At 37.2% G+C, this 26,310-nt stretch overlaps 2 protein-coding genes across 2 annotated transcripts; one reads left to right on the top strand and one right to left on the bottom strand.

The window, feature by feature from the left end:
- Positions 1-2,850: 2,850 nt before the first annotated feature.
- On the bottom strand, positions 2,851-9,632 carry lman2la (lectin, mannose-binding 2-like a). Its single transcript, XM_037692286.1, has 9 exons — positions 9,415-9,632; positions 8,908-9,026; positions 6,743-6,860; positions 6,578-6,660; positions 6,405-6,437; positions 4,322-4,483; positions 3,919-4,033; positions 3,350-3,475; positions 2,851-3,245 (listed from the first exon to the last, which is right to left on the bottom strand). The coding sequence occupies exons 1-9, from the start codon at positions 9,611-9,613 to the stop codon at positions 3,103-3,105; spliced, it is 1,098 nt and encodes a 365-aa protein (XP_037548214.1). The 5' UTR covers positions 9,614-9,632; the 3' UTR covers positions 2,851-3,102.
- A 526-nt stretch (positions 9,633-10,158) lies between these two features.
- Positions 10,159-14,612, top strand: mtfp1 (mitochondrial fission process 1). Its single transcript, XM_037692285.1, has 4 exons — positions 10,159-10,289; positions 12,511-12,638; positions 13,891-14,123; positions 14,422-14,612. The coding sequence occupies exons 1-4, from the start codon at positions 10,184-10,186 to the stop codon at positions 14,486-14,488; spliced, it is 534 nt and encodes a 177-aa protein (XP_037548213.1). The 5' UTR covers positions 10,159-10,183; the 3' UTR covers positions 14,489-14,612.
- The last annotated feature ends 11,698 nt before the right edge of the window (positions 14,613-26,310 follow it).

The raw sequence follows: 26,310 nt of genomic DNA, 5'->3' as shown, positions 1-26,310 counted from the left end.
GCACAACTGGGAGATAAAGTTAGGGAGGCCAGACTGAGATGGTTTGGACATGTCCAGAGGAGGGACAGTGGTGGAAGGATGTTAGAAATGCAGCTGCCAGGAAAAAGACAAAAAGAAAGGCCAAAGAGGAGATATATGGATGCAGTTAGAGAGGACATGGAGGTAGTTGGAGTAAGGACAGAGGATGCAGAGGACAGAGTGAGATGGAGGAGGATAACTCGCTGTGGATAACCCTGAAGATGGAAAAGCCGAAAGAAAAGAAAGGCAACTCTGGCATGAAAAGGAGTGGGTAATATGCATTCTTTCAGGTAATGGCAGGCCTTCAATTATTATTTAACAGTGTTTTTGTAACAATTTTTTTCCCCAAAAGAAAGCAGCTGCTTAGTACTCTGAAACGTGATAAAAGAAAAATATCCACATAATGACTGAATGCAAAAACAAAATTAGTTATTTTTAGTTTGTAAGAAAAGCTAGAGTAACAGTGGAGGTGTGGCTCATCAGTAAAACTCTAAAGACTAGATGGATTTGTGGAAAAGTAAATTAAAAGTCCTGTTTACAACAAATCCTCAAAGATTCAGTTTACTGTGAAATGGTGGTGCATTTTTTCCACCATTCAATCCCTCCCACACAAATATGTCCTTCATGGTTGAGAATGGAGTTATTTGGTTCCATTCTGATAGATCTAATGAATGTCACATTGTGTAACTTGTGTGGTAGCATGACACATACAACACTTTTAACTCCCAAATCTCATGGTTTAAGCAGCGAGTTAGAAAAGCTAAGGACAAAAACACAAGAAACCATTGTTGCGTTCAAAACGTGTAATTCGTGGTCACTGAATAAAAGCACGACACACAGGTTTCATACAAAATATAATATAAATAAGGTGAAACATCATAGTGGCTATAGGAAGTTCATATAAACTGCAAAAACATAATCATGTAAATATGAGATATGATGTTTACATGAACTTTGCAAAGACTTACAAAATATGTAATAATGGGTAAGAGGCGCCACACCTGTCTCTGCGTTAGGTTCACTTCAAGGACGCATGACACATTCAACAAAGAGCCAGAGGATCTGTTTTGACATGCAACAAAAGAAACAAGTCAGTTTGGCGATCAAAGTTAAGGATTTTTATTTTTTTTTAAATCATAATTACTTTTGATGACTAAGTTAATTTATCCTTGATTATTGCTCACCATTTCATAGTAATGAATGATAAAATTGCTTTATCTCAGGGAATCTTACAAATATTGAGTTGAAATTTGGCGTGGCAGTAGCTGAGAGTCATCCCCATCACAAAGTTTGAAAGATAAATGATCATGAGATTTTTTTGTTTACTTTACCATGCGAGGTGGCGAGTCTTATGCATTTATTTGAGGAATGCAAGTTTTAGTGTTATACATACGATACTTGCAAATAGTCTTGACAGTGACACAAAGATTGTTTAAGCAATGGTTACCTCCAAAGGAAAGTGTGCAGCCATCTTTGCTTTGCATCAAAATGGCTTCATATGCAAAGAATTGGCCAAGGATATTGCACCTAAAAGAACAGTTTTCTAAATGAGAAAATTCAAAGTGAAAGGTTCGGTTGTAGCGAAGAAGGCTGCAGGAAGTGTTCAAGCTTCATGGCAATTTCCTCCAAAGGAAAGCACTAGAGAATCATCTTGTCACTAGAACAGAGCTCAGCATTGGCAGCAAACTTAATTTGAGCAACCTTGTGATAAAAACGGCATCAAAGAAGCCACTTCTGTCCAAAAAAACATCGAGAAGATAACACTTCTGCAGGCTGAACAGCAAGAGATTGATGCAAAGTCATCTTATCTGACGAATCCTCTTTTGATTGTTTAGGATACTGGGAAAAATCATCTGTCCAGAGAGGAAAGTGAGCGCTACTGAGTCACCGTTAGGCCAACAGTGAGGCAGACATGATCATGTGTCGAGTTGCTTAGTGGAAGCAAAACATCTCCCAACAATCCAGGCACAATCAGGTGAAGATATGTGTATTTTATAATATAGTGGAGTAACGCCACAAGGAAAAAAAGATACCAAGTGGTTTTAAGATACTGGTAATTATAAACTTGAAGTTTTGGAGCAATGGCAATAAAGTAAACCACTTAATGAACCGCATTAAGAACCTCTGGTTAGTTCTCAATAAGCAGGTAGATTACCAGAAGCCAACAAACTGATCAACTCCAAACGCTGATAGGACAAACATGATCCACCATAGGTCAGGATTTGGACCAGATGCTGTGATCCATTTTGCCAGAGCAAACTGATACAATTACAAAAAAGGGAAAGTGTGAGACGTATTTGCTAATGAAAGCTTTTGAAACTGTATTTGTTCTTAAGTATACTGTAAAAAATAATAAAACAATTAAAAGCGTTGAAGCCATAAAACACAACTGTGTAACTGCCCCTAACTTTTGGCCATGACCGTACTGCATATATAAAATTACATTTTGGAAGAAAACTGTTGAGTTTGTCCTACGTTTATATACATAAACAATCTTCACTCAGCAAAACATTTAAAATTAGCCACAGCAAGATCACATTAGGCCTCACCTGCTTGTCTAGTGTTGCAGTTTGGTCAATATCATTGTCCTGAGGCAGTTTTCTTGAGAAAGTTTGAAACTGCTTCACAGGAATGAAAAAGGGAAGTTTAGCCAGGTAGAAGTTCAGTACAACAAAAAACTTCTGAAAATATCAGACCAATCAAAAACAGTGAACCTGAAATGATTACTTTAATTCATATTTGTGCATTTACCAAAGTAACAAACAACCTTAATTAAATATAGCTGCTCATAAGAATCATAAAAGATGCTGCATGACCAATACAGAGGTGGAGATGGTAAGGCTGAGTAGATGTGCGTCAGGCTGGCGTTAAGGACAAGGTGTAAAGTCTTCCAGCTGATTCACCTATGGCACAGCTGGAGAATGGCTTTTTGCAGCAGGGGAAACATAAACTCTAACTCCTGTCAAAATAAGGTTTTCTTCAGGGTAAAAACATCCACTGCTCCACCGGTTGATGGAAGAGTCTCACTTTTATCGCAGTTGGGTCTTTGGACCTCAGTAGTAATCACAATCATTGTAGAGCTCCTCAGTAGAAGCGCTTGCGACGGCTCTCATTCCACTGGCTGTAGACCACAATGCCAATGATGATGAGGAAGATACAACCCAGCATGGAGAAGAGCGCGGTGAAGAAAATTGATATTCCACTCATCCCTTCCTCACTCTGACCCACTGAGAAACCAAACGGCAATGAAATTGATAAACACAGGCGAAAAACATGGTTAATGAACTGATTATAAGAGGTTCATTTAAATACATTTTAATGTTTGTCTTACATCTGAGGAGGTCCATGTTGTCCACACTGGGGATGGTTATTTCATCATGCTCCTCTTCTTCTTCCTCTTTTTTACTCCGCAACACCGTCAGTTGGTAAAGTTTCAGTGATATTATATCATGGTTATCTACAAATAAAAAAACAACACAAATACAGAAACAAGTTGCAACAAGAGCAATGCATACGGCACATTACACACCCATCAACAAACTATTACACAACTATCTATAACAATGGAGCGGACATGCAAAGACCTTGCATGACCATCAAGCTGGGGTGATGGAAAGATTATGCGGCACACTGTTTAGTGGTGGTACAAATTTGTATCAAGTTCCACTACATGATGTTGAATGGATCAGAAGGTATGGGTGGGATAAGAGAAACTGATGGGGACCATAATACGTCCCTCAATCAAAGGGTGTATAAGAAAAACAAAACTAACATTTTGTATTTGACAAGTGATCATATACGATTCTGGACCCAAACTACAAATATCTTGGTAGGGTCTGAAACTTAGCAGTGACTATTAGTATTAACCAGATGTCGTTTAGCAAACTAGAAGCTGTTTACCTGAGAGATCTCCAGTGATCGCTGAAGCTCCAAAATAATAGCCTAGTGGGAGCCTCACCCCGGGTATGTCCAGGCAGTCTCTCCACTCATGTTGACCATCAATGTCTATCATCACCTGCTCATCAATTAAGAAACTACAGTCAGTTACACTTTTAGGGACAACCTAAAAACACAGACCCTAAAGCAAGATTACAAAGTTATCTCATTTATCTCAGTTATCTCAATCAAGAGCTCAGACAGACTTTTAGAGTTAAACCAAAAATCCTTAAAAATGTTGGCTGATTCAGCTAAACTGGACTGTTCTAATAGTGGGTTTGACAGTGGGAGACATGAGGAAGCGTCTGCATGTGCTAATCACCGTAATCTCAGCCGAAAACTGGAGCAGAAAGAGGGTGTTTCTCACCGTGAGCCTGTGGCGGACGTATCGAATGAAGAGAAAGGTGTCGTGCTTGAGATTGCGCACCATGGCATTGCAACCGCCCAGCTCCGTGGGGCGGCCATCACGCTCGTGGTCGTAGCTGATGCTGCCGTTCCCCACCATGGAGATAACGTAAGGGAAGATCCTCTTGGAGCAGCAGAGATGGGGGGAGATTTAAAGATGATTTAAAGATGTTTCAGGAGGAAAATGCTAATTATGTGAAAATATTTTTAATTCTAGCATTTTACAGAGCCATGCAAACCAAGCAAGCATCTCATCTAAACTGTGTGCAGCTTTTCTCCTCATTCTTGACAAATATTGTTTTTTTTAGGATGCCACAATGGTCACATTCAAAAATACAAACAAACAAAAAAAAAGTCTTGCTGTCTACAGATTATTTGAGCATTTTATTTGTTTAACTTTTTACATTATTTAAAGCTTTGTACAAAGCCTTATTACAAAACAAAAATACAAAAACAGTAAAGTTGGGGGGTCCCTCTTAGGTTAGGTCATTTCCTTCTTGTGTAATCAATCCATTTTTTTCCATTGTTGCTCAAAGTACCAAGCATTGGTCCTGAGACGGTACATCATACATACACATCATAGGTATCCTCACTTTGTACCATCCATCATCTTTGCCCACTTCTTCCTGTTAGGGCTGTGGGTGTCACTGGCGCCTATATGCAGCCGCCACTATGCGAGAGGTGGGGTACAACCTAGACAGGTCGCAAGTCCATCACAGGGCTCACTTTGTATCACATCACTCAAACAAATCCATACAGTGCAGGGGTCCTTAGGAATCTTGTAACCGAGAATACCTTCCAATACCAGAACTACTTGGTCCCAGTAGGTTTGTATTTTTTTACATTGCCAAAAAATATGAGAGTGACTGGTGTTCTCTTGGCCGCACTGCCTCCAGCATTGCTGCTGTGAGTGGAATAGTTTCGTAATTGAGGTGTTATATATTAAAAAAAATAAAACTGCATCCATTTTTTCCAACAATATTCTCTCCAATTGGCAGCACGGTGGCTCAGTTGGTAGAGCTGTTGCCTCTAAGCGAGAAGGTTGCTGGTCGAATCCCGAAGCCAGGGACCTTTCTGGATAGAGTCTGCATGTTCTTTCTGTGCATATGTGGGTTTTCTTTGGGTACTTCGGTTTCCTCCGAAAGACCAAAACATATATTAGGCCAATTGTTACTCTAAATTGTCCTTAGATGTGAATGAGAGTTTGAATGGTTGTTTGTCTCTATGCATCCCTGTGATGGACTTGAAATCTGTCCAGGGTGTCCCCCACCTCTCGCATAGTAACTGCTGGATATGGGCAACAGTGACCCCCATGACCCAAAATGAAAATTCAGGTAAAGACAATATGGATGGATCTATCTCTATCTCTATCTCTATAGGTAGGTAGGTAGGTATTCTCTCTAACCTTTAGAGTTTGTGGATGACTATTGTGACTTGCACATGGAAAGTCAGTCAGTTTCACTGTTTCACAAGAATTGAAACATTTTGCTATCACATCTAGATTGCTTAACAATAACATAATAAATATTTCCAAGTCCAAATGTTTTAATGCAGTTAAAAATAAATTTAAATTTAGTTGAAAATAGCTCACGACAGGTAACCAAACTATTACAGGGGCAACGCAAATCAAGTCCAGCACCGTATTCCATCCTGCCTTTGTTCTGTTTTCTCTGTGGGGTTGAAATGATTTGCATTTCAATGCATTTTGTTTTCATGTACATTTTACACAGCTTTCAAACCTGCAGGTAGAAACTAGACTTTCTATAATGCAGCAAATTAAATTGATTTTAGCTACCATTAGGACCCTTAAAAACGTATTAACTGTATTTTATAATGTTTGTATTTAACATGTGTAGTACATGATGTACAAAAACATATTCAACATATTTCTATATGAGAACATTTTAATAAGCACTCTGTCAATCTGAAAGCAAATCATACATAAAAACATGCAGGGCAAAAAATGTCACGTTTTAGAGGTGTTAAACGTTTTGGGGAAACATGCTGAAAAGGTCAAAGGTCGGTTAAACGGAGGGCCAGGTTACCTGTGTGCGAGGTGTGTATCTCTTCTTTTGCGCCTGTCTCCACACGATTGCACAAAAGAACATAAACTTTAACACAAATGTGCAAGAACAACTGCCAGGATTGGTGGCACCCATTCTTTGGCCTGACTTTATGTTCACAAGTGCGTTACGGTCACACCAGAGCAACTGCATACCTCGATGTGTTTCTCCTCGTTGGGATATGTGTCCACAAAAACGCCCAGGCCAGTGAAGTTGTCCATATTTCCAAATACAGGACCTGAAAACGCCAGATGTTACAATCACACAAAGATGTACTCAACATTAGGCACAACAATTATAGACATTTATCTAAGTTTAACCTTTCTGCATGCGTTCCTTAGTGTACCAAATGGCCAGCCCATCACCATTCAGGTTCTTCTTTCCTTGTCCGTGAATCTTAAAGTGCACCTGCATCTCCCAGTCCTTCAGATGGCATGGCTAAAGACAGAGTTCACTGAAGTCAATGAAATGGCTACATCTTTTCAAAAAGAAGCATATTCAAGGCACAATTAGGCTTTCTACAGGACATCATGTTTTTTTGTATTCTTTAAAGCTGAGTTTAGGTGAACTGACAAACAAGGTTGTTCTGCCACTCAAGAAAAGAGACTAACCAGAACAGACACATGAACTCATCTTTATTTTTATTTCCTGGTGATTTATGCTTTAAGGCACGCCTATTCAACTAAATTCCTCTGGGGGGCACAGTTACTGAAAGCCACCAGCTCATGGGCTGAACATCCAGCAATTAAAGTCATGTAAATAAACCAAGTAACCAAACGTGACCCAAAAGTGTAATTTAAAGAAATTACATTTCAAGATTTATTTCCTTGCAGTAAAAGTAGCAATATTCTAATGTGCAATAATATTAAAACAAAAACTGCACACTACACCTCCTATTTAACACAAAACATATTCCAACCTCTCTGATTTGCCAAATCTTTACTCTTTTCAAAATTAAAAAAAAGTTGTTGACTGTTTTTTATGTTCCCTGATCGACCAACATGTTGCTGCTCCATGTGGGTCCATTAAGAACCAGTTCTCATTTAAAATGAAATGTCTGCACAGACCAGTTCTTCCTCAAACTGTGCATAAATCACAGGTGAAGGGTCCACGTCCCGCTCAGGTGTGAGCTTTGAGCAGAACCAAGAGGCGGAGCAGAACTCAGCTGGACTGAAAGTGAGCATGTGTGCATGTCGAACGTGTCCTTCGTGTCTTAATTTAATATTTTTAATGAATTAACTCAATCAATTCTATTTGTAGTTTACCATTTTTTAATCTAACTACAAAGCTGCTCCAAGTAATAAATCTGTTTGTTGTTGTTTAATCTGGCTCGTGGGCGATCGCACACTGATATAATCAGTTTATCCGAACTCCCTGCACAGCGGGAGATAGAGAAAGAGCACGCACCCATGACAGCGCACAGGCTTTCACTCGTGTCTCTGCTAATTTAATACTTATAATTAAACATTATTAACACAAAAACATGTACATTTGTAGGCCCCAGGTTAAAGAAAATATGATCTCTATTTGTTTTATTTTCTCCCAAAGTTCTCTCTGTGAGAGAGTCCCAGAGAGACTGTGTGAGCTGCAAAGCATGCTGGGTAGCCTTGTGGAAAATATTTGTGCAATGTTTCTGAATGTGGAAATGGGTTGTTCTTTTTTAATGTGCTGTTCGGGTTTGCTTTTTATTTTATTTATTTAACCTTTATTTCACCAGGAAAATCCCATTGAGATTAAAAATCTCTTTTGCAAGAGAATCCTCTTTTGATGCCTTGCATTGTGTCATGAAAGACTATGCTTACAGTGGTGATTATAATAAATATGATAGATATGCTGTCATGCTTTGTAGAAAACAATACAACAAAATTTAAAACAACTCCCCCCAAAAAAGCTTTTATCACTCATTCTCTCTCATGCACAAAGATGAAACTGGCCATGGCTTTGGCCTAAAATGTTAGAACAAACACAATTTGACTTGATAATATATTATTTACAACTTAAAAATCTGTAGTTAAAGTGCATGGAATATTAAAGTGCATTGTATTGATTACAGATTAAGACAAATGAAAAACAAGCTACAAGGGCTATTAATGATAGATCTGGGGGGATAGAGGTCCAGGATTTGAGTTGTACAACAGCTGAAGGGTAAAAGCTGTTCCTCAGTCTTCCTGTGCAGCACTTCAGAGCCCTAACGTCTTCCAGAGGATAGTGTAGCAACTTGAAAACACTACTCTTTGGAATTATCCTTGTCTAAAACTCTGGCATGAAAGGCAGCGGGCATATGCAAAGTAATTGTAGGCCTACAATTTGACATAAATCTAAGCAGATTAATATGTGCCTCTCATAATAAGACACTGACTGACTATACTTGCAAATTTTGTGTATGCAAAAGTATTTTTTAACCAGTGAATAAAAAAAAATACACTTGACATGTTCAGCCTTAAAGACAAGGTACCAGTTTGTTTTCAGTGTACTCTATACTCACAATGCGGCTCCATACTGCCCCCTGCCTGCTCTGCATGTCAGGTGTGAGTCGCACCTGGTCTGTGGTTACCATGGCATCCCCCATCAGTTCCCAGTGGGAGGAGCCTAAAGATCCCACACCTGAAACCACAAACATAGCGAATGTAAAAGCTGACACAGCTCGTTCAACATCAGTCATTTAACAAAAAAAGCTGACTTTGAAAAAAAAAAAACAAAAGAGAGACGTGACAAGGTGAAGGTGAAAAAATAACAGACATCATGGATTTTGATTGGTGTGTCATTACTAAAACCACATTAAACAGCCAAATATGAGATTTCATTCATTCAGCCTTTATTTATACATGTTAATCCCAATACAAAGGCATAACTTAATGAAAAGAAAGATAAATTTGAAAGCCAAAGTAACACTTTCATGACAGACATGACCAAAGATGCGGTTTGATCGCTATAATTATTCTGGAAACATCTGCCCCCCCAGCCTGTCAGAGTCAGTGCACGGATGAGATACCTTGGTAAGGCTTGGAGAGGGAATATTCCCGCTTCAAAAACTCTTCCATTTCGTGGTCATCGTCGGAAAAACACTCGTTTATAGTTACAAGAAGAAAAAATAACGTGAAAAACGGTTTTAAAGGCATTATATTTCCTCTGACAAATAAGCTGAACGGTGCCTTGGAGTCGCAGCACTTGCTAGTATCGACGGCGGCCATCGTGGGTCAAAACTCATCCTATTACAAAAGCATAGGCTCTACTGCTATTGGTCAAATGCGTTGTATGCCTCATTACCATTGGTTACTTTGTATGTCAGTCAAAATACGCGCATGTTATTGGCGGGTTAGGGTACCGCACTGACATGATGCATAGATAAGTTACAAAATATCTTTGCGAATTTTTTACACTTTGACACCGTTTATAAATCTGTACGGAGCTCTGTTTTTTTTTTTTTTCAGCGGCTTGTTACTTTATAAAATTTATAATCCAGCTCAAAATACTTTACAACAGTTACAAAATCAATTATATAAAAAACTGACTACTGTATTTTCAAAAAGAATGACTAGATTGTGAAGCCATGTAGTGTTTGTTGACTAAAATATTTTGTATTTTCAAATGTTTTACGTTTTGTTATATTACTGAAAACCTTCTGCGCTTTCTTGTTCAGACAGAAATTATATATTTGATTAAAAACATCATTTTTTTCCTGCAGCCAGTCGGATGCTGTTGTGATGAGCACGCCCCCTTCACGGTCCTCGCTCGCTGTCGGATATCTGACCGCTCTCTGCATGTGTGAATGTCACATGGATAAAGAAAAGTTAAATATGGATCACAGTGAAGAAACACCTGGAAAATCGGTCGACATTTATCGTGACACATGGGTCCGCTTTCTAGGTACGTGTTGTCAGTTTTTGTTGTGGTGGTGTTTTTTTTTTTTTCCTGTAACAACACGAGCGACGACCCAGCGGTAGAGATGTGCGTTAGCTAGCAGATGGTTAGCATGGTGGCTAACTTCTCTTTAATCCGCGTATAAATAGAAAAGTTTGCGGTTGAATGGCATTTTGTTGTCAGAGGGCATAATAACAAAGAGTCATGGGCAGGGTAGATGCTTGATTTCAATACGTTCTTCAACAAAAATAAACTTCTAGCTTGTCCTTTTGGTAAAGGCAGTAAAACTAGCTCAGTTAATTATCCAACTGAAACTCGGCTGTGACTTGCTGATGCAATGCAATGTTGTATTTCCTTTTCGTTTGGTAGTTTGTAATATTAAAAATTAGAGGAAAGAGTTTGTGTGGTATCTGAAGGACATTCATTCTGCAGCAGTTGCTCTTTGACTTTATGCTTCTAGTTTCAGCCTCCATGCACTGATGAAATCATCCTCAAGTCATCCTCATATCTGTTTGCTTCAGCTTTAATCCTGTCTTTACAAGATATATTAATCTTTATTAAGGCTTTGATTCATCTGTGCTTCAGCTTAATTTGCAATGTTTCCCTTGGTTTAAAAATAGACACCACATTGATCTTATGTTTTAGAACAGATCATGGGTTTTTGTTGTTGTCGGTGTTGTTTTTAAGCATGCATTTAGTCACTTTCCATCCAATAAAAGTAATACCTTTATATATTTCAATACTTTTTTTGTGTTTTATTCAGTGTCAGATTTCTCACTTCTTAAACATTTATGTCAATAAGTGCATGTAAGAGTTTTTTGCATGACAAAACACTTCTTTTTAGTTTTTTTTTTGTGATATCATCCACAGAATTAGTTTAACAGGTTCGTATTCTATACATACATTTCCATTGTGATGAAATGACCTACATAACCAAATTGGCATTTACAGCTTAAAATTGGGACAGCTGAACTAGTTCGTCCCCTTTTTTTTGTTGTAGAGTTTTGCTTTTCTACCTGAGTCCATTTTTAATTCTAATGGTCAAATCATACTTTCTGCTGCACCTGTCTGCACGGGTCTCCTCTGTGATCGACTGTGTACAGATGAACCCCCACCCCACCCGTCATTCAAACAAGCAGAAGAGTAACATTACCATTCTTCCATCAGCACAGCTATCCTTCAGTGCTCCATCACAAATCTGTGTATGCATTGATGTTCTAGCTGGTCTGTGCATAGGTATGCAGGAATCATGAATTGGCTTTAAAAGCTGTGCGATCATTAACACATACATCCATTGTAAATAGCCTTGTGTGTCATGATTTTGCTTTATTACACCAGGCTCAGATCACTGCTGGTAAATGACACCTCAGAAGTCTACTTACTGCTGTAGAGCACTGACACGTTTCTGGTGTGGTCATCAGTTATTGTTCTGGGAAAACCACAAACATCTCCTTTTCATTGCCTGGATGTCTTATTTCTGTTTCTCTTAGCCCTTTATGCACACAGTTTCTTCCTCTACCTTCATGCTTTGCGAGGCTCAGACAAGATAGTTGTGGGGTGTTACAGCTGCACGTCTCATTTTCTCAGTAGCTAAATGCGTCACTGGAAGAAAATCTTTTCTTACCGTTCTTTGTTATCATATCACCTCATGAACTCCAGAGCAATTCTCTTCTACACTGATTTCAGTCGCAGACCTTGGTGGTTATTGTCACTGTTAGAGGATGAATCTGCAGGAAATGCAAACATTTATTTTGTCAGTTTTATTATAACTTAGTGTACTTTACAGATTTGATTAATTTTTTTCAGTAATACATTTAGCTTGGTAGAAGAAATGCTGAGAGCACGGTACATCTAATCTAATTTAGGTATGAAAATGTTAAAATTGCATGCATTTCACAAAACAATTGGTATTTTTCCATTATGGCACAGGTTAATGTTTGCCACTGTTTAAATGTGTTGTTTACTCTGCGACAGACTGACTGACTACTGATAAGTAGTGTCACACCAGTAAACATTTTGTCGTCCTGTGGTTCACTCCAGAGGAATAAAATGAGCTTTGCATTATGTGATGTTTAATGCTCAATAAAATAATTTTTTTGTCAATGATTTATAGATGTGAGACTTTGCATCCGAATGCAGGCTGCCTTATAAAAACATTTAAATAATATTTAGTGGAGACAAAGAAGGTTTTGGACCTAACTGGATCTATGTGTGTGTGACCCCACAGGCTATGCTAATGAAGTCGGGGAGTCCTTTCGGGCTCTGGTTCCAGTGAGTTTGGTGTGGGCCACCTATGGTGTGTCCACTGCGTATGTTACTGCTGATGCAGTGGACAAAGGGAGGAAAGCTGCTGTGGTGAGATACTTCTATTTGTTTGTGTTGTTTGTATTGTTAGTTGTGTAAATACAATATTATTATATAACAAATGGGGTCAGGTGAGGGCAGTCATGCTTAAAGTACACCCCAGTACACGATATACGCAAGTGTTCTACATACCGTATTTTTCACTGTATAAGTCACATTTTTTTTTTTTTTGCATAATTTGCATGCTGTGCGACTTATACGCCGAAGCGATGTATTTATGGATTTTTACACATGTTTATAAACCAATTTTTGGCTGAGATATGACCGTTTTCATTAATTCTGACTGAAAATATTGAACACTACCATTTTCAGCCGCTAGATGGCGCTCGAGTAGTATGGCATGCCGTTGTGTCATGTAGTAGGTAAAAGTGGCTATTAATGGCCCAATCAGCTTGCCGTAGTCTGCCACTTTTGTCCAGTTCGCTTGGAGCAACCGTCAAATCAGCTTCATTTAGCTGCGCCGCCCCAGTGGAATGCAGCTAATTTAACCATTAAAGTGCATTGATTAAGTAAAAGTTCAACCAAGACACACCTTTACTATAATTTAGAGCAAACAAATAATTGTTTTAGGTGTTTATCTTGTTAAATTTCGAAGAAATGAGCGGGAACATGTCCCTCTGTGCATGCCCTCTTCCGTGAATCAGCTTTTGAAATACAGATGATTTGACCGTCAAAGTGCATTTATTAAGTAAAAGTTCAACTGAGACACACCTTTAATTCAATTCAAAAATACTTTATTAAGCCCAAAGGGAAATTATTTGTTGTTGTAGCTCATTATCCTCATTTCTTTAAGAGATGTTATAGATGCTGATGGCTGTAGGCAGGAAGGATCTGTGGCTGACATTTAGCAGCCAATCGATTTTTGGCACACCGGACCGGCCCACATTTCTGGGTTGTCAGCGGTGACACGTAACAAACGCGACGCGTCAGCAGTGATGCATAATAGATGCGACGTATATGGCGAAGAGACGTTTTTATGGATTTTTCCACTTTATTAGACATATTTGGACTGATGCGACTTATAGGGTGGTGCGATTTGTACGGCGGAAAATACGGTACTCAGACATAAAAATCATAATCTCACTAGTTTTTTTTTAAATTTGGCAAATAAAACCTTAAGTAATGTGTATGATTACATTAAACACTTAAGTACAGTATTTTCAAAAACAGCAATACAGATCCCATCACAAGACTATTGTACTTTTTCTGAGTTTATAATAGTTCTCCGTCTATTCCCCCCAAGGCCCACGGGGACAACCCAGGGAGGACAACACGGGTAGCCGTTGCAGTGGTGGACACGTTTGTGTGGCAAGCCCTGGCCTCTGTGATCATCCCGGGCTTCACCATCAACCGTGTGTGTGCTGCGTCACTCTACCTGCTGGGCAGGACCACCAAGTTGCCTCTCCCTGTTCGCAAATGGACCACAACAGCAATAGGCCTCTCTGCCATCCCCTTCATTATCACTCCCATAGACAGGTTGGCCCAGCTTGTGCTTGTCTCCTGCTTAAATCCAAGATTTGACCCAGAAAGTTGTTCTCTGTAAAGACAAACTATTACAAACGTACACTTTATTTATATAAAGAACAAGTTAAACTGTAGTTCTATAACATTTTGCCCAATTTGAGGCATCGTATGTTTAAAATCTGTAATTTTATTGCTTTATTTGACAGCATCATCTAAAGCTTAAGTGGTTCCATGACAGCTTTTGTTTGATCAAATTGATTTGAAAATCACATTTTCTCCGTTTAACCCTTCTACTGTCTGTACTCCACAGGTCGGTGGATTTCCTGCTCGACTCGAGCCTCCGGAAGCTGTACGAAGCAGGAGAGAAACACGAATAAGGACAGAAGGTCCCTGCTGGGGACCGTCTGGACTCATTATCAGTGCCATTGTGTAAACGAGGCGTTCATGGAGCACACTTTGATCATTCATCAATATATATAATAAAATAGTTTTAGTACAGAGAATTAATATTTATATACAAGGTTAAGTTGTAACGTGACGTTCTGCTCCATGACAGAAAAGTCCAACAGGTCTCGCTTGAAAATGAGTCCTCATGTCTCAGTGAGACTACCTGTCAAAAAATAACAGTTAAAGAAATAATGCAGGATTTTAAACCTCAGGGCGATCTGGGTTGCATCACCAACAAAACAAACTGGCTGTGTGTGTAAAGAATACTTTATTATATATATATATACTTTATAGACATTAAGGTAGTTGTGTGTAAATAAATGCACATTTGGGTGTTTTAAAAGCCAAATTCAGTGGTACTGTACTGTAATGCCAAAAAAAAGCGAGTCTGCCATAATTTCTAACAAAGTTATAAACTTGATTTTGAATGTTTTTGTTGCAGTAATTGAGTTGTCATCCGATGCACTTTTTCATTGTTACGTTCAGATTTAACCAGAGATTTTCACTGATAGCCTCTTTTACACCACAGTTTCAACTTATTTTACTATGCACTGTAGACAAAAAGTACAACACGGTTATTATATTAACAGCTGTGAACAGTGAAATATGCATGAATGATTTTTAACGATCTTACAGCAACATGTCAAGGAAATTTGGCATTTAACATTCCTGAGAATATGCAATGTACTCCACACAGTATGTGTATTTAATCTGTAATCAATCAAACCTCTATGACTATTCTAAAAAAACAATATCTTATGGGTGTTCTGGTACAAGCTAAATAGTTGTCTGTTGTTCATAAAATATTGTATTTCTCAAACTCTTGAGAAGTCCAATATGTAAAAGTTCGAGATACTATATGCTGATAATTCTGAATTATTTTCTTGGATGAGTGTAGTTGTAAGGAGCTATGCAAGAAAGGGGGTATTTTTAAATAGTTTTTCTTAAAAAAAAAAAGTGTGTAGTTAAAGGTTTAGAAAATTTCACGACTAAAGAAGATCAAACTGATTTGTCACTTAGAGACAGCAAAGTTTGGTCAACCTTTTATACTAATTTACTTATTTCAAACATTTCTGTCAGTCTTTGGCTTTAAAAGCAATTAGCTCATTAAAAGGTCTGTAGCACTTTGGGGTTCACCATCACTTTTAAATGCTTGGTAGCACTTGTTTAGGTGTTCAAATAGTGTTTTATGTTTTCCCTCTCTTCAGTGTTTTCTTATATATTTTGCATGACTTGGGTTTTTTATTTGTTAGAACGGCTGCGTAGCAGGAAAAGCACAAGCTTCAGAGTCCAAATGCTACTAAATGTATTGAAGCTGCAGAAATGATTTGTTGCACGACTTTTCCTTTTATAATGTACGCACGTTTGCCTTGGAAACAAAAATGGTGCTTGTGAAAGGTTTTTTTTTTTTTTTTCGTTTTAGATTTCATAAGAATTTCAGCAGTCATATGGTGCAAAAAAAAAAAAGGAACAGTTCGCTTTTTTAACTTGTGCATGACGCCGAGTCACATTACTGTGTGTTACTATAGTTCACATGATAAAAAATACAACCTAAATGTTGAGCCTTCACGGAGTCATTGGCATTTCTGTAAGTTTTACTTTAAAAGTTGGTATAAATAAACACAAAGTCTGAAATGTCTTGATTCTTTATTTTTATGAATATGACCAGAGGACTCTTGTTTTCCTTCCAGATAGATATTTAGTGTCAGATAAAATAATAAATAATTAGTCTGTGAGCATCAGTGCCTTTCAACAAGAACATCTTTCCACGATGAGTCCAAGTGGCAACATAAACCTGGTTCCATTCATTCAACCTTTATTTATACAGGTTAGTGTCATCAAGGACTCGTACACGAGAGGCCTGTAAAATATAAAGAACAATTTTAGAGAAAATCAGTATTATCAACTGAACCAATGAAAAAGCCCTCAGAAATAGACCAAAGATGTCCTGATGGAGTCAGCACAGCTGATACCACTTCTGCTGATGAGGCCTCCAATAAAAAGCAGAGAAGAAGCAGCAGATCAAGGGATACAGAGATGTTTGTGCTTCAGTTAGTGCTTTTGGCTTTTTTGGCCGTACCACATGTTTTTGCAGGTAAAACATACAAACAATTGTGAGTTTTATTTGTTTCGTTACCTAACTTTCTTAATTCTTCAGACACTCCTACCTATGTCAATGGCCGTTGGATGACGGATGTTGAAAACCCTCATGACCTAGATAATTCTGATGAAGCAAATTATGAGGATGACCCTCCATTGCTGCAGGAAAACCTGTTTCCTGTAAATTCTACAGGAACAGCTGGACCGCAGACTGTGGTGGTCCAGGTTCTGCAGACCACTCCGGAGTCTTATCTTCTTCTGGGTGAAGGTGGGTTATTAGGGAGTTTTCTATCTGCTGAACACTATTGCAACAAGGTATATACATTTAAATTGACATGTATTTTTTTTTTTTTTTATTCCCCCCAGATCGCAGTGAAGTACACGACTCCAAAGTGTGGAAAATTGTCCTGGTGACCATCATCCTGCTGATGTCTTTGGTTGGATCTCTTGGTACTGCCTACTACCTGTGCATCTGGAGAGGAGGCAGGATTCACTATCAGCCTCAGAGGGTTTATGCTTGAATAAAGAAGTGTGCTAAAAATTCAACGCATCTGTACTGCAAACGTGACACTAACTTGATATTTATTTGTTCTGCAACTGTTTAAAGATTATAAATGGAAACTGTTTAAAATTTTAAATTAAATGCCAGCTTGTGCAAATGTGGTGTGATTGTCTTTGTGAGGCTTGTGTTGACTCTGTACTGCAGGGTAACTCTGCTCCATTAACATCTCCAAGCATTCCTAATGAAGGTGTAACTTTCAGGGAGATCCAGTCAGGACTAAAATAAAAACTCTATGCATTCAAGGATTTGTTGATGCAAAACTGTTGGTGCTTTATCTTAAAGAGGCCCAATGCAAATTTGACTAATACACAAGTTAAGTTTAGGCACCTTGTTTCTACAGGTACTGGTCAGAGTATCACAAACTTAGATTTATTTCTGTTTTTCTATTATAAAGGTAAAACTTGTATGGTCATTGCACTAGATTTCAAATTTTATTTTGATTCAAACTGACTTAAAATCTTAACTTCAGTATCTCAAAAGTATAAGACCAATAAACCTTTTCAGAAATGTTGGCCAACTGAAAAGTATGAACATGGAAAATTAAATCTGCATCTCCATAAAGTTGGTCAGCAGCAGGAAGCATGAAGTGCTCTAAAACTTCCTGGTAATTGGCTGCGTTGACCTTGGACCTCAGAAAATGCAGTGGACCAACACCAGCAGATGACACGGCACACCAAACCATCACTGACTGTGGAAACTTGACACTTGACTTAAAGCAACATGGATTCTGTGCCTCTCTCTTCCTCCAGACTCTGAGACCTTGATTTCCAAAGGAAATGCAAAATGTACTTTCATCAGTGAACATAACTTTGGACTACTCGGCAGCAGTCCAATTCTTTTAGTCTTTAGCTCAGGCGAGACACTTCTGATGCCGTCTCTTGTTCAAGAGTGGCTTGACACAAGGAATGCGACAGCTGAACCCCTTGTCTTGCATACATCTGAGCGTGGTGGTTCTTTAAGCACTGACTGCAGTCCACTCTGTGAATCTCCCCCACATTTTGGAATGGGTTTTGTTTCACCATCCTCTCCAGGGTGCAGTTATCCCTATTGCTTGTAGACTTTTTTTTTCTACCACATCTTTCCCTTCACCTCTATTAATGTGCTTGGACACAGAGCTTTGTGTACAGCCAGCCTCTTTAGCAATGACCTTTTGTCTCGCCCTCCTTGTGCAAGGTGTCAATGGTCGTCTTTTGGACAACTGAAATCAGCAGTCTTCCTGATGATTGTGTAGCCTACAGAACTAGACTGACAGACCATTTAAAGGCCTTTGTAAGTGTTTTGAGTTAATCAGCTGATTAGAGTGTGGCACCAGGTGTCTTCAATATTGAACCTTTTCACAATATTCTAACTTTCTGAGATACTGAATTTGGGGGTTTCATTAGCTGTCAGTTATAATCATTGACGTTAAAATAAAACATTTGAAATATATCAGTCTGTTTGTAATGAATGAATATAATATACAAGTTTCACTTTTTGAATGGAATTACTGAAATAAATCAACTTTTTCATGATATTCTAATTTTATGACTAGCACCTGTACATTTTTGGCCTTTTCTGTTGGTTCTCGATTCCATTTCGGCTTTCATTTAGTCTACAAGCCACTAGATGTCATGACTGCCATATCTAAACCTTAGTAAAAAATTGCTGTATGGGCCATTTTTCAGTCTGCTGCGAAATTTTTATTCCTGCCAATTTAATGGCCCACACCCGTCAAGTTTTATTCCCTTTAAATGTTCACGCTGACACTGAAGCCTTCGAAATGATGTAAGCTTTATTTAATCAAGGAGTGGATCTTTGGCAAACTGCCACAAAACTGTTTGTGGAGCTTTTTGCCATTTATTGCCCAGCAGATATAAAACTGCCCAAACAAAATAAAAATGACCTCATTGTATCTAAATGGCTCAAACACAACAAAGGGTTCTAAATCATTTCGTTTTTTTTAAATGTTCAGCTTTTCCTAAAATTATTTTCCATAAATCCACGTCTGTTTTATGACCTGTTATCAAATCTACCTTCCAAAGCTTTATTTCAGGGTCTAGTTGGAAGCCTTTGGCAAATGTTTTCGATTTCTCACAAATTCATCTTGGTCTGAATTATGGCAGAAGTGACTGTCAGCCTGCTGGCACAAACCCAGTGTACCGCCAAGAGAAGTAACGTTTTAATTCAGTGTCAGGCAAGCGAGCACAGATCAAATTCACAAACATTTAGAAGTCCTCTGAGCAATATCAGGTGGCATTAGGGGGGCCCAAGGAGACAAAAAGCTGATGAATTGAATTAATCTCCCCCACTGTGATGGATGGGCCTGTTCACAGGGGGCTGGAAAATGGGAGCATTGTTCATCTGTCACTCCAATTGTCACATCCCTCTATGATTTGTGCATGTGTTGTGAAGGCCACAAGTGTTCATAAGACCCCTCCTTTCTTCAGCTCGTCTTTCTTTGCTTTTTCTTTCTTTCTTCCAAGAACTCTCAGGATTTGGAGTGAACTTGTGCACCCCCCACAATACCCATAAAGCCAGATGCATTTAAAAAAATTGGAATGAGCAAACAAATATATGTCACTCTTGTCAGATTTTGCAGGTGCATCTAATAAAATTAAAATATTTTGAAAAAGTTTTAAAAATGTGTTAAACTGCCTATTCATTCATTACACAGTGACATATTTTAAGCCTTCTTTTCTTGTAATTTTGATGATTATGGTTTACAGATAGTAAAATATAAAACTCGGTGTCTTCTAGAAAAAATATATTTTTTAGATTCTCCTGTATAAAAAGCTTGAAGATTTGAACCATTGTTTTTTTTTTTTTAAATATGTTATTTATATTCAAATAAAAGGCCTAATGTTCCTTGAAGGAATGCCAGAGTTTTAAACTAAGATATAAGAAATATTGACGTTTTAGCTGTTTGGCTTAAATCTGGAAAATAATGTTAGTGCTCTCAGCTACCACATCAAATCATAGCTAAAGCTGAGTTCGAGCTTACTCCCCCCATATGTATTAAATTAAACACGTAGGCACAAATGCATTGAAAAAAAAAAAGTAGTTCCTCATAATGTGTGTACTCAGCTGTCTGTTAAATGTGATTTTTCTTACAAGGTTTTATTCAAACTGGACTTGCTGTCAGAGCTTATGTGCCTTTTTTATCTGTTAACCATGAAATAAGCACAGAAAAGCCATTTAACATCTCTTGTCCCTTAGCTTTAGTAAGGTCAAGGATCCTGGCTTTTACCTGAAATACTTTTTTTTATATATTTTTTTTTTCTTGATCGCATTTCCTCAAAAAAAAACAAAAAAAAAGAAAGAAAGAAAGAAAGAAAGAAAGAAAGAAAAGAGAAAAGAATGAAGTTTAATTCAATTGATTCTTGAGTTAATTGGATTTTGACATGTACATTTGTTTGCTGCTAAAAATGACCTAAAAAAGCAAAAACTCTATCAGAATTAAATGAAGATGCTGGAGATTTTTGAACATAAAAATACGAAATACATATACAATCAATGGGGGTCTTCTTGGTCAGCGCATGTTTATATAGCAGTTTAAAAAAGTGCACAAGAAGCTGACGAGTAGAGAGTAACTTTGTGCTTAATGGCGAAATTAAAATGCTGATTTGTAAAAAAATATATATATAAAATCAGTATTAATCAACTGCAATGAGAATGAAAAGTATAATAAAATAGCTAAAACAACAAAATATTAGAAATAAATTAAAAAGACTGAAAAAAACCAACAGAAAAAGACACATAAAGAGATGCACCACTGGCAAAACAAACCTCCAAAGACAATAAAATAACCTAATTAAAAATTGATATCTGTGAACAACAAGATACCAAACAATGAAAAAAGGCAAGCAGAAAACACATGCACGCACGCACACACACATGCACGCAAATCCCAGAATCCCACTAACTGTCTAATCTCAAAATACAAGACCAGAAGCAAATACACTGCATGCAAACAGATGCAAAAGCACAGAGCAAACAACTGCAGTGGAACACGGAGGATAACTAAATGCTGCAAAACTACTAAGAAATGCAAAACAACCATAAAGAGCATCCTTTGCAGCAGTTTTGTCATTTTGTGCCTCTTCGCAGGAGGCTTTTAACACTTCTGCATCATGGTCTGAGTCCATGCTGATGGGAGGGGATGGTATTTCACAGCGTGTACATTTCTAAGAGTCTTTGCTGAGATTTAGCAATACTTTAAATATTTCATTCAGCAAAATAAACATGAACACTGTGCTGTCTGTGTAAAATCTGGTGCTAATCCATCAAGTAGATGTTAGTAGAAAGGAAACGGAGTTATTTAATTAGCTCTTCTAAAAGCTCCTGCAACAGCAACATGCTGACTTCAGGCTTCAGCTTGTGGACATAAATCCAGTATTTGTGTAAATGCTGATTTAGCGCTCACATTTTTGTTTTCTTCGTTTTCATTTGTTTTTCTTTAGTTCACAATCTAAATACTTCTGCACACTTTGTGCTATTTAAGCATTCATATATTAAATGTTTAGCTCATGGGTGCAACTTCTGTTCTGTATAACTTCCATACTTTTCAAAACATTAAACTTTATGGACACAAGTTTGTCATCAGTAACAATCTTTTCAGTTCCTTTAAAAAACATTGATCCATTTCAGCATGCTTGTTCTACAATTGTCTAATTTTAGTTTTTAACTTCCACTTTTCTAGCATTTGCTTTTAACTATAAGCATTCATTCATTCATTCATTCATTCATTCATTCATTCAATCATTCATTCATTCTTTAGTTCATTCATTCATAGCACTTTGCTTCTTTTAGTTGCTTTTAGTAGTTTTTTTAAGTTAGTATTTTCCTGCTTTAAACAGCTATTTTATTTTTTTAGCTAGCATTTTGATACTTTGAGCTTTTAGCTAATGTTTTCTTTTTTAGCTTCAAGGATTCAAGGATTCAAAGTTCTTTATTGTCATTTGCATCACATGTGATACATGAGGTGGAACGAAATTGTGTACATATGGTCCCAGTTACATCCAACAATATTGGATATAAGCTTCAGCTATTCTTTTGCTACTTTGGGCTTTAAGCTAAGGTTTTTCTCCCTCTAGCTATTTCTTTTATATTTTCTAACTTTTAACAAGTGTTTTTATGCTTTTAGCTAGTGTTTTCAATTCAATTCAAAAATACTTTATTAATGCTATTTAAGCGATTATATTTTATTATTTGCTATTTAAGCGAGCCTTTGACCACTTTGAGTTTGAGTTTAACTTTATTGAACATAGTATAATAAAAGAATAAACAAAGTTATATAAAAAGAAAATGTAGTAAAGTATATTTACACATTCAAAGGAGTGGGTAGAAGTATAAACCTATTATTAAACCCACCCCTCTTACATCTATAGCATCATCCAATAATTTACTATTCATGGTAACTTGGTTATAACATTATTTTTTAGTTAGTATTTTATATATACTTATCTATAACTGGTACTATGCATTAATATTTGCATGCCATTATGATCAAGCATCAATAATTTTTTAAACATGTTAAAATTCTTTCTAGAGCAATATACCATAATGTAGTAATAACTGATTAATACATTAATTGTTAACAACATTGATAATAGCAGTAATAACAGTCATTATTTCCCATATTTTTATGAAGGGATAACCATCTTCTTTAATGACGTTTTAAACTGTTTAATGTGTGGACATTGCTTGATTTCCATGCTCAAAATTCCACAGCTTCACTCCACGTACTGTTATACAAAAGCTTTTTCTTGTTGTTCTGAATTTTAAAGTTTTAAATTCACCTTTTTCCCTTAAATTATAACGTCCTTCCTTGTTTTGAGAAAAGCTTTTGAATGTTTCCTGGTAAGAAATTATTTTTTGCTTTAAACAAGATAATAGCTGTTTGTAATTCCACTATGTCAACAAATTTTAGCAGATTAGATTTTATGAATAGTGTGTTTGTATGAGCCAAATAACCAACCTAATTGATTACTCTTATTGCTAATTTTTGCAAAGTTATTAATGACTGTAGTGAAGTTCTGTAGTTGTTGCCCCATAACTCTGCACAATAACTCAAATGAGGTAGTGCTTTGGAACAGTAAAGAACGTAGAGAGCTGTTTCCTCCAGAACATGTTTGGCTTTAAAAAAAAAAGCATTGACTTTTTAGCTGTAGCGTTTTGCTACTTTGGCTTCTATGTGGTGTTTTGCGTCATAGCTTTTAGCTACTTCCTACTTCTTTTAGCTTTAAAAATTCAGTTACAGCTCCAGCAACAAGTCACAACAGCCTCGCAGCTGCATTTTTACAGAAAATGCAATTCCTCTCCATGTTTTTCTTGTGTTTGACTTTTAGATAAAAACATAACCAGAAGAAGATCGCTCTCCCTAAAATACCATAAAATGAAAACAACACACCATCATTAGTTACGGGTGATGGGCCACAATTCTATTAAGCTACATTAGTGGATAGTAAACCTCTCTGCTTCTACACAGACACACAGGGAGCTTAAGTACCCCCTCCCATTTATAGTGAAGGGGCATGTTTGTGGAAAGGCCACTTTAAGGGCACTAGCTGAAATGGTTAACATTCACTGGTGAATTTATTGAGGTCAGCAGAAGGCTACGTTTTGAAACGCAGAAAACGGGGAGGGTGGGCTGCGTTGGGATTGATTTTCATGAATGATTTTTCTGCTGTGAGCAAAAAGAGAAACAAAAGACGATCACAGCATGTCTAATCTGCCCACAAAAGAAATGAGCAAAGAGGAAGTTAAAAAAGATGAAGGCCAAGACTATAAGAGGTGTCACTGAGCATCACGCTAATAAATATTAGTATCTCAGAAATGAAAAGACGCATTGTTCACTGATAAGTTGTTACGCTGATCTGATCAAAGCCTTTATTTATTGGCATTGTGTTGTGATTTATTCTCTGACAGTAAGACTGGGAAAAAAAAAAAAAAAAAAAGCTAAAATCACTCCTTAAGGTACAACTTGGGGTCAACTCATCTTACATCAATATAAATAAACTACCAAGTTAAAGGCCTAGCATTAGAGTTAGATAAGACAATTTTATGAAATATAGCCATTGTGGTAATATACAACACATTAAGTTTATACACCTTTAAAGAGAAAAAATAATGAAAAAGGTTGATAATAGCACTAGTTTGAAAAACAAACAAACAAACAAACAAAGAGATAATTCCTGATTTGACAATGTAGATCCAAACTGTGTGCTGCCAGAGCGCTCCCTCTTTGTGAAATGAATTAGGAGGACATGAAAACCGAGCAGACCTTCTGTGATACATTATGTATGAGGACCTTGAAGGCTCCTGCTGAATTCTGTTCAGGTGGCATCAGAGGGAGCAGCCAAGTGGAAACGCTGCTTGGTCACTTAAAGCACACTATCTGTGGTAATCTTTCAACTCGAAGGTGCTGCACTGTATTCTCCTGGCTGAAATATGCATTACAACCAAGGTTTTAGTAGCAACCACAGAGCAGGTTTACTGGATTAAAGGTCTTACCTTAAGGCTATCTACGTCATGCAACTGATTTTTGTTTTTTAAAATAAAATATAAATTTGTTTACACTCTTACACTGGCTTTGCTAAGACTACTGAGTTTGACATATTTCTAAAGTTAGACAATGTAATATATGCTTCCAGATCTTTTGTCTCGTTCGTGTAACATCTCATTTCCCACCTCTTGAATTGTTTTACCAAGACATTGTTTGCTCATTTTGAGATCAATAGGCTGTACAAAATAAAAACACAGGCAGACAAAAAAGACATGAGTGCACTGTTAGAGAAACAGACATGTACAACATGCTCAGACATTCAGGTGAAAAGGTGTTTCAGATCATTAAATATCAACGTTCTAATCTGGAGATTATGACTATATCAAGCAATAGAATATGACCATCAGGTCTGAAAAATGAGGCCAATTTTATTCTTTTATTATTGTATTTTATTTATTGGCCACTTGTTGGTGTGAGAGAAAAAAATGCCTGTGCCTGCAAAAAAATAATCTTAATAAGTACATGAGCTGTCATTTATTTTAAGGCTTTTTTTTTACTCAGTTCATTCAGAAAACTAGAGTTCTTTAAGGAAAGAGGTCAGCAGCCCTGAACTACTTTTTAAATACATGTGCATAAAATGTTGAGTCAGTTCAACAAAAAGTGAAAATCCAACAAAAAATTGAATATGGTAGTGTAATAATTTGGTCAGCTGTGGCTGAGTGGTTAGAGCAGTTGTCCTCCAATGGGAGCGTTGGGGGTTCGATTCCACCGCTATGCAGTCACATGTTGAAGTGTCCATGGGCAAGACACTGAAGCCCTCACTACCTCAGATGTGTGTCCCATAAGTGTATGAATGTGGTCTAAAGCAGCGTTTTTCAAAATGGGGGCCAAAATTGCACACTAGGGCAATCTGTATCAGTCATTTCCCGATAAACACACTTGAGAGACAGATTAGATTTATTTTGTTTTGTTCTTCTGGTCAACAGTTTGTTGAAAAGGTTTTTTTTTCTCGGTGGAAATATAATACAGTGTTTAAAACGTGTGAGTTAATAACATTTTTATGCTCAGTAGCTGTAGTAATTAATTCAATATAGTGAATAAACGTTAGAACATTCTAAAAGTTGATGTTTCTTTACAGATTTTGTAGCATTGTTTGTGGGTTTGTGAGGGGGGCCTCAGCCAGAAGCTAATGCTGTTTTTGGGGCCATGGCATGGAAAAGTTTGGGAACCCCTGGTCTAAAGCACTGATTGGTCTCTACAGAAGGATTTGTTTGATTATCCTTGTACAGATGTAGTAGAGTGCTATACAAATGTGTGTGTGGATGTAAATGAGGGCACAGATTGTGTTTAAAGTGCTTTGAGTATCATGATTAGATAGGAAGGTGCTATATAAGTGCAGTCCATTTACAATTGCCATTTTAAATACAAAGATTCTACTTCTGGGGGAAATGAAATTATTTACAAAAATTGCTAGATAATAAGCGTCTAAGTAACTTAGTTTATGCTAAAGAGCTTTTTAGTTTTGGAGCTACATACATACTACATTCAGACTGGTTAAAAATACTTTACTAAGGTGACAAATGTACTGTTGGCCACAATCTGCACAT

The sequence above is a fragment of the Nematolebias whitei genome, chromosome 18 (assembly GCF_014905685.2).
Source record: "Nematolebias whitei isolate Nwh7 chromosome 18, NemWhi1, whole genome shotgun sequence".
Lineage (NCBI taxonomy): Eukaryota > Metazoa > Chordata > Actinopteri > Cyprinodontiformes > Rivulidae > Nematolebias > Nematolebias whitei.
This window is presented reverse-complemented; position numbering and strand designations above follow the sequence as displayed.